Source organism: Budorcas taxicolor, chromosome 16 (genome assembly GCF_023091745.1).
Source record: "Budorcas taxicolor isolate Tak-1 chromosome 16, Takin1.1, whole genome shotgun sequence".
Taxonomy (NCBI): Eukaryota; Metazoa; Chordata; class Mammalia; order Artiodactyla; family Bovidae; genus Budorcas; species Budorcas taxicolor.
Genome location: NC_068925.1, coordinates 67,031,891 through 67,045,368, shown reverse-complemented (window position 1 = coordinate 67,045,368; position 13,478 = coordinate 67,031,891). Strand labels below are relative to the sequence as shown.

The 13,478-nt window shown below is 37.0% G+C and overlaps 1 protein-coding gene across 1 annotated transcript in view; it reads right to left on the bottom strand.

The window, feature by feature from the left end:
• Positions 1 to 8,776: 8,776 nt before the first annotated feature.
• The window catches only part of RNF2 (ring finger protein 2), a 39,874-nt gene continuing 35,172 nt past the window's right edge, over positions 8,777 to 13,478 (bottom strand). The window contains exons 4-7 of the mRNA XM_052654000.1: positions 12,961 to 13,176; positions 10,499 to 10,771; positions 9,511 to 9,682; positions 8,777 to 9,242 (exon numbers count right to left, since the gene is read on the bottom strand). Of these exons, the coding sequence (XP_052509960.1) occupies positions 9,141 to 9,242; positions 9,511 to 9,682; positions 10,499 to 10,771; positions 12,961 to 13,176 (763 nt within the window). The 3' untranslated portion in view covers positions 8,777 to 9,140. The remainder of the gene's footprint in view (positions 9,243 to 9,510; positions 9,683 to 10,498; positions 10,772 to 12,960; positions 13,177 to 13,478) is intronic.

The following is a 13,478-nucleotide window of genomic DNA, read 5'->3' as shown; positions in this document are numbered from 1 at the left end:
TAAATACTTATCAGAGAGAGAAATACATTTTCTTATAAGTTCAAAGTCTGATGATTACAATTTAGAGTAAGATTTTGTTAAAATAAATTGAGACTACTGTTCTAATGTAATTGTTTACAAGCACGAAATTCTGAGGAGAGATTTCGTTATGAGAGATTTCGTTTTGTTTAACAAACGGGGTGATCTCAAGTGCCTCAGTTAATGCACGTACAATATTCATTCGCTTGGTTATGCTACCTCTCAGGGGTAAAACTTGTCACCTTATAAATTTATGAAGTGAGGATTTTCTTGCTTTTTGGGGTGGGTTTTTTTGTTTGTTTTGCTTGTTTTTTGTGTGTATGTGCTAATTTTTTGTACAAGTAGCCCAGGCTAACATGACTATGGAAATTAGTTGGAAAAAAATATCGTTTCCATTAATAAATATGGTTGGTTCTTGCTTCATCTGAATATACGTTTGTGTGAAAAGGTATACCAAAAATTTAGATTTTTGTCCCAAGGATTTAATACACCTTTACCTAAGTGTTTCTTAGAAAAACTAACTTTTTTACAAGTATTAAGCTTGGGAAATGGAGGAAGAGAAATGACTGAAAGGTTTAAATATATCATGTAAAAAAACCACTCCCATGACATACACAGAAATTCAGGGAGTTGGGGTTGCATCAATATAAGAGTATTAATTTAGAAGAAATATAAGAAAAACTCTTCATGTTATTACAGCATAATCTTAGAAGGATGCTTTTTCTTGTCTCCAATTAATGGAATTTTAGTAAAATAAAGGAATAGATAAAGTACATGTTAGTTTCTATGACCATTAAAAGAAAACCTTTATTATTCTTGCCAGTTAATTCACAAACACGAAAAGAAATAAAAGTTGTTATTTTTTTGTATAGTTAAGAAAAGTTTCTATAAATCCATAAGACAAAATCAGCATTTGGACTATCTGATTATTTTAAATGTATGTGTATGGGGAGAGGAAATAAGGTGAAGGAATAGGAGGATATAGAACCCATCTCCCCCTACTAACATATGAAAAATACATCTACATGTGGAACAATTTTCACTGAAAACAAACTGGAACCTGTCAGATGTACAACCAAGGCTGTATAAAAGATCCACACAGAAACAGGTAAGGAAAAACAAGCAATATCAGGTAGGGACCTGTGACCCTGGGAGGGAGCTTGGAGGAAAAGGGAGATTACCCTTTCTGGAGGGCAAGTGGTTCAAGGGGTCCAACAAAGGGAAGATGAGGCCCTTGGCTGGTTGGAGGGCCAATGAGAATAACAGGGGGGCTCTGGGAAGGCTGTACTCTACTCATGAGGAGCCCCTGGATACTCACGTGGCCCCAAAGCTGGGTGGAAAGGGCAACTGAAATGGAAACCTCACAGACTGCCGACATTCCCCATGACCACTCTGGTATGCCCGCCACCGCCCCCAGCCTGCGCTGAGCAGATGCTCCAGCACTGCATAGTATTTATTACGCAGTAATACAGAACACATAAGTAACCTGGAAGACAGAACAAGGGAAACTACCCAATCACACAACAAAAAGAAAAACTTTTTAAATGTTAAGATCACACTTCTAGGGATCTCTAGGATAACGTGTATCAACATTCACATTATAGGGTTCCCAGAAGAGAGATGGGGGTCAAAAATGTATTTAATGAAATTATGGCTCAAAGTGATGAAAGGGAAAAACATGCAACCTAGGATACCTTTACCCAGCAAGATTATCATTTAGAATTGAAGGCGAGATAAAGAACTCAGATAAGCAAAAATGGAAAGTGTTCCTCAATACCAAGCCAACCCTAAAAGCAAATGCTAAAGGTTCTTCTGTAAATGGAAAAGGCTCTAACAAGAAATTATAGGAAAGGACAGTCCCATTAGTAAAGGCAAATATGTAGTAAAGCCAAGTATCAACCACTCAAATAAGCTAGCACAAAGGTTAAAAGACAAAAAATTTATAAATCAATTATAATTGTAGTTACTAAGGGAATTGTCCTCTTCCACATGGTCCAACAGTTAGGATTCCTGGCTTTCACTCAGGTGGCCTGGGTTTGACTCCTGGTGTGGGAAGGAAGAGATTTTGGGTGGCTTCCCTAGTGGTTCAGATGGTAAAAAATTCACCTGAAATGTGGGAGACCTGGGTTTGATGCCTGGGTTAGAAGATCCCCTGGAGAAGGGAGAGGCTACCCACTCCAGTACTCTGGCCTGGAGAATTCCATAGGCAAAGGAGCCTGGCAGTCTACAGTCCATGGGGTCACAAAGAGTCGGACATGACTGAGTGACTTTCACTTTAGTAAAGGAATAAACTGCTGCTGCTCAGTCGCTTCAGTCGTGTCCAACTCTGTGCGACCCCATAGACAGCAGCCCACCAGGCTCCCCCATCCCTGGGATTCTCCAGGCAAGAACACTGGAGTGGGTTGCCATTTACTTCTCCAACCCGTGAAAGTGAAAAGTGAAAGTGAAGTCGCTCAGTTGTGTCCGACTCTTAGCGACCCCATGGACTGCAGCCTACCAGGCTCCTCCGTCCATAGGATTTTCCAGGCAAGAGTACTGGAGTCCAGTGCCATTGCCTTCTCCGAAAGGAATAAACATGAAGATGTAAAATATAACAAGAAATAACTAAGTAGAGGAAAAGGTAGTAAAAACATAGATCCTTTTAGAATGTGTTTGAACTTAAAGGACTATCTGTTTAAAATAAATCAATACAGAATCATGGAACCCCATGGTAACCACAAAACACCTACAATAGATACACAAAAACAAGGACGACCACAAATACACCACGAAGGAAAATCGTCAAACCACAATGGAAGAAACAAAAAAGGGAAAGGGAAGAACCACAGAATAAGTGAAAAGTAATTTCCCATCACTTCATTGCAAATAGAAGGGAAAGAAAGCAGTGACAGATTTCCCCTTAGGCCCTAAAATAATTGCAGATGGTGACTGAAGCCATGAAATTAGATGATGATTGCCTCTTAGCAGAAAACCTGACAAACCTAGACAGTGTGTTACAAAACAAAGACATCACTTTGCTGACAAAGATATGTATAGTCAAGGGTATGAGGTCTTTCCAGCAGTCATGTACGGATGTGAGAGCTGGACCATAAGGCAGGCAGAGACGGAAGAATTAATGCTTTCAAACTGTGGTGCTGGAGAAGGCTCTTGAGAGGAGCCTTCCAGCAAGGAGCTCAAACCAGTCAATCTTAAAGGAAATCAACCCTGAGCAGTGATCAAACCTGGGCCCCCTGCATTGGGAACATGGAGTCTTAGCCACTGGACAATCAAAAAGTCCCTACCGTCCTTCATGTTTCATTACGTAGTTAACTTTACCAGCGCTATTTATGTGGATTCAACTTACTGTCTAATGTCCTTTCATTTCTGCCTGAAGGATTCTTTATTACTTCCTATAAGGTAGGCAGGTCTGCTACTGACAGATTTGCTCTGTTTTTGTGTGTGACCATCTTAGTTTCTTTCCTTTTTGAGGAGTAATTTTGCTGCATAGAGAATTCTAGGTTGACTCTTTTCTTGCAGAGCCTCTGGGCCTCCATGACTTTCCCATGAGAAGCAAGCTGTTAATCTTATTAAAGAGTCCTCATATGTGATCACTTTTCTCTTGCTGTTTCTCAAACCCTGTCTTATTTAGCACTAGTTAGGCTTCTCATGGGGTCGCAAAGAGTCGGACACGACTGAGCGACTGGACTGAACTGAACTGAACTGAGGCTTCTCAGATATCCAATTCTTATGTAAAATTCTGAAGTTTGGGGCAATTATTTCTCCAAATATACGGTAACCTCTTTTCATCTCTCCTTCTGCTAAGTCACTTCAGTCGTGTCAGACTCTGTGCAACCCCATAGACAGCAGCCCACCAGGCTCCCCCGTCCCTGGGATTCTCCAAGCAAGAATATTGGAGTGGGTTGCCATTTCCTTCTCTCCTTCTAGGACCCCCATTATGCTTTTATACTTGATAGTGTCCCTGGGATCTCTGCAGTTTTCCCCCTTTATTCCTTTAAATTTTATTTCATATTGCAATATAGCTGATTTACAATACCATGTTTCTATTCCTTTTTTTCTGATTTGGCTACTCTCAAGTAATACCTCTGTTCAAATTTGTTAAATATTTCTAGCAGTTCAAATCTGCTTTTGAGGGACTCTGTAGAATTTATTTCACCTGTTATAGTTTTCCAATCCAGGATTTCTATTTGCTTATCATAATTTCTTTTTATTGTTATTTATTTGGAGCAAGATTATTCTCAAATTTAGCTTTTAAGACATGGTTTCTTCTAGTTCTCTGAACAAGCTTTTAAAGGCTAACAAAATTTTACTTAATAAATTCAACACCTGGGCTTTGTCCCAGACACTTTCTTTGCAAGTCTTGTACATTTTTTTGAGAACTAAACATTTAAAATAATATAACATGCCAACTCTGAACCCAGAATCCCTTCCCCTCCTCAGGTTTTGCTGGGTTAGAATTTCTTGGACTGACTCTGTAAAGCCTGCATTTTTTTGCTGTGTGTGACTGTTTTATTCTGTTTTGCTAGCTTAAATGTGAATGATCTTTGCTCAGTCGTGTCCAACTCTTTGCGACCCCAAGGACGATAGCCTGCCAGGCTCCTCCATTCATGAAATTCTCCAGGCAAGAAAACTGGAGTGGGTTGCCATTTCTTTCTCCATTTTGTTAGCTTAGAGGTCAGCTAATGATTGGACAGCAATGTTCTTTAATGCCTTTAAACAGTTAACTCTCCCAATCTTGAAGAAGTGCTCTTTGAAACTGTTGGGCTATGCCTTCAACACTTCAACATGCAGTTTACAACTCTGCCTTAGCTTTCACTTCCTACTTACAGAGCCTCAAGTTCTGTCACAGATTAGATTAATGCCTTCATTTTTCTTTTGGGTATGCATACATCTTATACATGCAGCCTTCTAGATTCCCAGGAATATGCTGGAACTTTTCAAAGCCCTCTATAGGCACGACATTTTTTTTTTTTTTTTTTTTTTTGGTCAGCATCTGTTTAGCCTCAACTGTTATATCACAGCCTCAAGCAGCTTCTATGGTAAACAGGCTAAAGATACAGATGTTTGCACAGAGTGAGTGGAGTCAGGTCAAATAAAGACAAAACTCTTAAGAACACAGAGCTTTTCAGTGAGGTCAGGTCAAATAGTAACAATTCTCTAGAGTGGGCTTTTTGTGGTGCTTCAAGTTCCCTCCAGTGGTTTAAGAGGCTGCTGGTTTTAACAGTTGCAAGGTTGCTCCTTTTCAAAGCTGACCTGGAACTGAGGAAAGATGGACAGGGAAATTTAAAATGTTACAAACCATGTTGTTACAGTTTCTGTTGAATAAATGCTTTTTAGACTACTGGAAGCTTTTAGTTTTTTTTTTTAGAGTTCTGACAAAGTTGATTTTGACAACTTTTAGTGTTATCATTGTTTTTATGAACAACATTTTCAGCAGTCCTTACTCCATTAATTCAGAAAAGTTATCAAGGAAGCCATTTTTATAGTTACCATGATGGAACACTAGTTACTTTTCCTTTCTAATAATTATGTTTCTAAGATTTAGTAAACCAAGTATTTCTAAGTAGAAATGTGGTGGGAATTTAAAAGAGATCTTTTCTCATTTGGCATTTCAATTATTTCATGTTTAGTTCTCCAAGTTGAGAGTCCTAAGGTACAAGTGAAATATTGTCATTCCCAGTGTTCAGAAGACTTAAAACGATAATGTAAAACTAATTACAAAGGTACAATAATCAAAACAGAGTGGTACTGGCAAAAGAAAAGTCATACAGACCAATGGAATACAAGCCCACAAATAAACCATGCTATATGTATGGTCAATTGATTTTCATTAACTGAAAATTAATTAAGGCTGCCAAGACAATTCAGTGGAGAAAGGGCAATCTTTTCAACAAATGGTGCTGGGGAAACTTCATATCCAAATGCAAACAAAGCTGATTTCTTATCTTTTGCCATATACAAAACTCAAGATGGAAAAAAAGACCTAAACTCTTGGAGGAATATCATCATGATATTAGATTTGGCAATGCATTCTTATACATGATACCAAAGCACAGGCAAGAAATAGAAAAATTGGAACTTATCAAAATTAAAAACTTTCATATATCACAGGACACTTCTGAAAGAGTGAAAAGCCAGCCCACAGAATGGGAGAAAATATATGAGTAAATCATATATCTGATGACAGATTAATATCCAGACTATATAAAGAACTTCTACAACACACACAAACAATCCAATTAAAAATGGGCAAAAGACTTAAATGGGTATTTCTCCATAGAGGATATACAAATGGCCAGTAAGCATGTGAAAATATGCTTAGCATCACAAGCCATTAGGGAAATGCAACTTAAAAACACAATGAAATAACATTTTATACCCATAAGCACAGCTACTGAAAGCAAACACAGCAAGTGTTAGTGAAGAAGTGGAGAGAGTAGAATCCTTCTGTATTGCTGGTGGGATTGTAAAATGGTGCAGCCATTGTGGAAAAGTCTGAGGTTCCTCAAAAAATTAAATATAGAATTAACATGTGATTCAGCAACTTCACTCTTAAGTGTATACCCAAAAGAACTTAAAGAACTCAAAAAGATACTTGTACAAAAATGGTCACAGCAGCAGCATTCACAATAGCAAAAAGTTTCCATCAATCTAAGTACCCATCAACACATGAGATACAGTGGAATATTATTCAGCCATAAAAAGGAATGGAATTCTGATATATGCTACAACTTGGATGAACCTTAAAACCATTATGTTATGAAACATTAAGACACAAAGGACAAATGCTGCAAATGCTGCATGATTCCACATATATAACATGCCTAAAATAGTCAAATTCAAAGAAAAACAGAGTTTACCTGGGGTGTACAGGTACAGTTTCTGATTGGGAAGATAGTTCCAGAAACAGATAGTGGTGATGGTTAAACAACACTCTGAATATATCTTAATGTCATTCAATTGTACGGTTACAGTGATAAATTAGGTTATATATAGTTTAGCATAATATTAATAAATTTTAAAATGATAATGTACAATCCAAAGTCTCATTTCTCAGTTGAGAAGGTGGTTATAGAAGTTACTTGGATAATACTTTATGAAACACTCATAGTTAATAGTATGTTTAACAGTACCCACCCTCCAGCACACACAAACATACATACACATACACACACACACACACAACACTATACACTCAGTGCTCTATCAAACACCTGTAATTATATTTTGCAAAGGATTACACATCCAGTAAATTCACTAATGATGCAAAGAATTTATATCCTCCCATACTGATGGATAAAAACACATACATTCTCTAAGCACAAAGCTTATATTCACAAAGAACTTTTTGCTTAAAGACAAATGTCAATTAATAATCACAATGGAAATTTAGTTGTTTAATGCAACCACTAATCTAATATCACCAATAAAATCTAAGCAGTTATATCACAAAACCAGGGTTATATTCAGTGGACATGCATTAATAATCTATACAATTTAACATTACACCAGAAAAGGAACTGAATACAAAATTTTCCTTGATATTTGGTGGTTTTCAAACTTCATGGCACAGATTACCAAAAAAAAAAAAATTGTAAAAACAGATTTTAAATATTTTCCAAAAAATGGTAAAAAATTGAACAAGCCTTTAAGTTTTCATATTGGGGTGAATATTTAAAACATCAAGCTGGCCCCGATCTGTCAAAAATGACAGGTAAATATTTACAACGACTAGATAGGCTTTCAGTTACAATGGTATTGGAGGGTAACTTTCCCCTGGTAAAAACCTTTTATGGTTCATTTCCCAATGCAAACATGTTTTCATAAATACTGTGATAATATAAACTTGGAAACATACCTGAAATCAGGACAGGGACAAAAAAAACCAACACAAGTCAATCTTATTTCTGACCTGTAATCATAAAGCCTTTTGGGTCCAAACACCACACACTGTCCTTCATTATAAAACTAAATTAAGAAGAATAGAATGACTTTTACCATTCTGGCTGACATTCTTCTACAGAATTATCTTTTACTACACATCAAGGCAGGGTTCAAGCTCCATTAGCTTGCTTCTCTAGATACAGTGTAATTAGCAGAGCACCAAATTTATAAACTGATATGGCAACCCAAAATGCTAAACACACTTTTCAAACAGAAGCAAATTTTCCCTATCGTTAGTTCTATGTGCCATGTTATTTTTGAAACTTATGCAGCTACCAAGAAAAGAATTAGGGAAGCTCTGAACATATCTTGTACTTTTCATCAAGGCTAAAGTGCAAAATATCTCCATGTCTCTGGTATTTTAATAGGAAAAAACATACACATAATAAAGGAAATGAGGTGACAATAAAATACAAAGAAAAAGACTTCTTAAAATACACACTTGCAAAACTACATAAGAACAATTAAATTTTTCTTTCTTCAATGAAATCTGTGAATGAACCAAGTTCTCACAGAACTTGAGACCTTGTTTGGTTCTCTTTCCCAGGATCAGAAATTCCAAATTTAGAGGGACAAAAATGGAAGAAAATAACATTGCATGACAATGGACACTAAGTTCATAAAGAACTTTTCTTTAAAAATGAGATATTATGGAAGAAAATACCATGAAAATAATAATCCTATGAGAATTGTTTTTTAAGCACAGTAAATTTGAGCCTTGGTCTTCATGAAGATACTACAGCTTATATAGAAAACTATAAATATACAAGACTCCAGGAAAAAAAGTCAAAATACATATTTAACATTCTGTAGGCCTAAAAAACTTTTGAAGGGAGGGAGAAAGATGGCCAACTGAATCTTCACTCAAGAATACAGAACTATGAAAAATTCCTGGGTCAAAAGCTCCAAGATGCTCCAAATGGAACCACACTTTGTGAAAACATACAATTTAGATATACTTTTTAAAGGAAAGAAAAAGTACTGAATAATTGCAGTTTCTTCCAAAAAGGAGATCTTAAATTAAGGGGAAAAGATTCTAATAGTGTAAACAAATCTGGCTCAGAAAGAAAACTGAATAACATATCCAATGTTCTGTCCATAAAAGTAATGACGGTACATCTTTAATATTAAAGAAATAGGCTATAAAAAAGTTCATTCTCAGAACTGGTTTTAGTAAAATCTCATTTGTGCTCCTTTGTGGGTGCATAATAAAGTTCCATGGGTTTGTTCACCTTCCAGTATTTCTCACTGACCAATTCCAAAGAAAAAGAGCCATTTAACACCTAAAACAAAAAAGAAACAATTATGAAAACTACTCCAAGTACAAAATAGTGAGATGGAACTACATTAAAGTCCATCTGAAAAAAAACTTAGGATAAACCTGTTGTCATTTATACCATTCATAAAAGAAAAATGGATATATCAAGTTAACTACCCTGCTGCAATTTCTCTTCAGTGTACGCACCATTTTATTAGGCCCCACCCCACAACTTGCCACTCAGATGCTCAATGTGCCCCCAATATCAACAGCCTATTATTTTAAATACTTACAGTGAACTGGCCACTGGCTGTTGCTATGTAAATGGTATACTGCTTCTCACTGGCCGTATCAAGGTTCATCTGGTTTGATTCTCCTTTGCTTCGAAGTTCTTCTAAAGCTAACCTCACAGCCAGATACTTGGATAAGTGATCAACAGTGGCATTACCTGAAGTCTTTATGTATCTGGAAAAACAAATCATTAAAACCTTAATTTCTAGATTAATGATAAAAATGTATGCAAATTGTAAAACACATTTCCAAAAAGCCATACAAAATGCAAATATCTCAATTATTGACAAAATAATATCAGAAATTAATTCCTCTATTATCTAAAAATTTCCTACTGAAAGGTACAGAAGAGGGAAAGGTACAAGCTCACATCAACCAGGCCATGAAAGCTCTACCTACCTCACCATCCATAATATATGACATAAAATAACAAAAATCAAATAGAAATACACACTGTACAAAGAGGAAAAAAAGAACATACCACTCAACCCCAACCATCAGTTCTGAATCTACAGCAGCAAAAATACTACTAAGAATATAAGCAAATTTCTTCTTGTCTAAGAATTAATTTTAGGTTTTTCAGAATGAGCGTTAAGGGCTAATTTTCAGATGTTTTTTAAAGCATGGTGTATCATTCACTCACTCACTCAACGTGATGCGTATCTGTTCTTAATGGCAGGTAGTGTGCTCTCTGAAGAGAGATAATAAAGCAGCCATGCTGGCCAGCCAAAAATTTTAGAGCATTATTGTTAAGACATTTAAATGATCCTTTCTCCTCCTCTGTCTAGGAGGGTCACTCCTTTCAGATATGCATCTGTAGACGGCAAGCACATGAGGAATAAAAACAACAATGCAGGCAGCTAAACTATCCAGCTGGCCCCTGGCAACAATGGGATGACAAATATCACCCTTACTTCTTACCTGAAACTGCTTTCTAACTCCAAAGTAAACATTCTAAATTCAGATAATCTGAAACTCACCCACACTTACCTTGTCTGTGCACTGTCATCTTTTTCCATAAGCGTGGGATGAGGCCTGAACACTAATTCAATTTCACCAGCGCCGTCCATTACTGGGTCAATTGCCACTGTTGCATTACTATTATCAAGCTCAAGCCCGGAATCATCAGATGTTTTGGTCCGTTTGTTACTAGGTCCTGCTTCCTGATTGCTATGCGTGGACGCGTTACTACAGTGAGAACTGTCTCCATTGTCTTCTGCTCCACTACCATTCTCAATCTGTTGTTTCTTACCTCGCTGTAATCTAGTTAAGAGGAAAATAACACAAAAACAGGCTGCATGAAATTTACATGTAGGCCTTCTCCATGCATCAAGTTAGAAGTACATTTATTGAAGTTACTAAATTCTAAGTTCCCTGGTAGCCTAGAGGTTAGGGTTCCAGATTTTTATTGCTGTGGCCTGGGTTCAACCCTTGGAATTGGGGAATTGAGATCCTGAAGCCACGTGGACCAAAAAAAAAAAACAAACACCTAAATTCTAAAAACATCTTAGTAACTGAATTTGCTCCAAGTTGAATAACGGCATCTATTTCCCACATGTCCCTGAAAAGTTTAGGGAAACATACACAGGCAAACATTTGAACAAATTTAACAAATATTTACATTCACTGAAAAAATTTCTTTTTTGATTATAGGGACTACTGGCAAATACTTACTTACATTTGGAGATTTTCTTATGAGATTTTAAATCAAAAGAAAGGTATGATTCAGATATGTAAGCACTCTCTGCCTGCTGACCTCACCCAAAGTCAGCTAATGCAATGCAAAATTATTCTACTACAAAAGATGAGATATCTAAATACAGAGCATGAATACAGAAGCATCTCTCTAACAAGCTCAAATACTATAAACCGGTAATTGGGCAAGGCGCTTCATGTATACCTTATTTATTCATCAAAACAACCGTCAAGGCAGTTAACAATACTCATTTTATAGTTGGGGTGGAAAATGCAAACTTAGCTGACACCTGAAAAAATAGTGTGCGCCATGCAAATTATCTAGAAGAGGTTCCTGAAAGACAGAACAGTAAGTATAAAGGCGCCAAGGCAGAAACAAGCTTGCTAAGTCTGAAAAACACCGAAGAAGCTTTAATAATGTTGTTAACAACTGAACAAAGCTTCTGTCACATACTCCCACCACTAGAAATGTTCAGCAAAATCGAAAGTCTATCCATAAAGGATTTCACAAAGGGGATTCTTTCTCCAAGTAGAAGACTGAAGGTCTGCATTTCAGAATCACTTCTAGAACCTTTAAATATGAATGCCTATTCCCCAATCAAAGATTTTGATTTACTTAGTCTGAACTGATAACTTTGAGGCTCTAGGATTCAAAAACTTCCCAAGTGATTCTGATGTTCAGCCAAGGTGAAAGCCGCTAGACTGGGACGTGGCTTTGGAAAGTCCTGACTCTCCCTGAGGCCTAAACATATAAGGAGATGTCAGAGCAGAAAAAAGAATGGGGGTGAGGAAAGTGCTCAGACCGTATAGGGCTTTGGAAGCTACCATTAAGGTCTTTTAGCCTGACTATGAAGAGAAGATATTAGAGGCCTCAAAGCAAAGGAGAACTTGGACCTGACTTTCACCTTATCATTCTGTCTGCTGTGCTTTGAACAGATGGTATGGCGATAAGCATGGAAAGTAGAAAGACCAATCAGGAGGCTACTTCAATACTTCAAACAAAAGACAGTGGCTGCTTATACCAACGTGGATGTATTATGGGAAAAGCTAAAAATATATTTACTCGCAGACTGGTATACAGACTGGGAAAAAAGGAGAGATTAAAAGTAACCCCAAAATGTTTGGCTAAAGCAAGTGTGATGATGGTGTTGCCATCAACTGAAACAGGCAAGAAAGAAGAGAAGTAGGGGGTGAAAAGCGACAATGCAGTACTGAACATGTTAGGTTTGGAGACGAGAAACAGCTAACGACATACAAAGGGAACCAGGAGAATATGATCTCTTGAGAGACAAGGAAAGAAAACCAATCAAAGAGAAAAGAGAAATTAACTGTGTAAAATATTAAGTAAGATGAGATCTCAGAATCAGCGACTAGATTTTTCCACGTGGAGGCCAATGATAACCTTGACAAGGGTGATATGAGGAGTGGGGGTAAACCCTGACTGGGGGAGTTCAAAATGGGAAGAAATTGGAGGTGGTGAGCACAGACAACTCTTATGAAGAGAAGAAGAGAAGTACAGTGGTGAGTGGAGACAGAAGTGGGTATATGAGAGGTTTTTGTTTTGTTTTTATGATTCTACTTTAAAAGGAATCCCCTATTACCCCAGGAGACATATATTATACCTGCATGAAAAACTAATTACACAGTACTGTTGGTTACTGCATTTTATCTTTTTCAAAATGGAAGGCGGTAAGTAAATTCAGTCTTTAATAAAACACTCAGAAGAGCAGCCACCCTCTCTGCCTTCTCGCCCGTACCTGTTCATAGCCTGAATCTTCAGTCCCTCCTCAATACTGTGGCTGAGTGCCTGCTGATTATTGTGCTTGTTGATCCTGGCTAATACTCTTTCTTGATGAGCTTCATACTCATCACGACTTGGATAAATTTTGCTGATGAGTGCATCGAAGTTTGGGTCTGGTCTTAGTGATCTTTTGGAAACTAGCTTTTTCCGACAGGTAGGGCATTCTTTATTGCTAAATAAAAAGAGGGAAAAGAAAATATAAGTAACGCCAGTATCTTTGGGCTGAAGACAAAAATAGCCAGCTTCCAGATTAGTATCATCTTTTCCCCAATACCTTTACTAAGTCACAGAAATTTAAACTGATTAACCTGACTTTCCTTGAATATCTGACTAGTGGCTATAAGCACGATCTTTGAAACCTGAGATACTCTCTACTACTTGCCAACAGAAAAAATCTAAATACTTCCTTATGATAATTTATATATAACCATTTTAGAAATGAAAATCTAGTCTTTCCTAATATAAAGTTCCCCT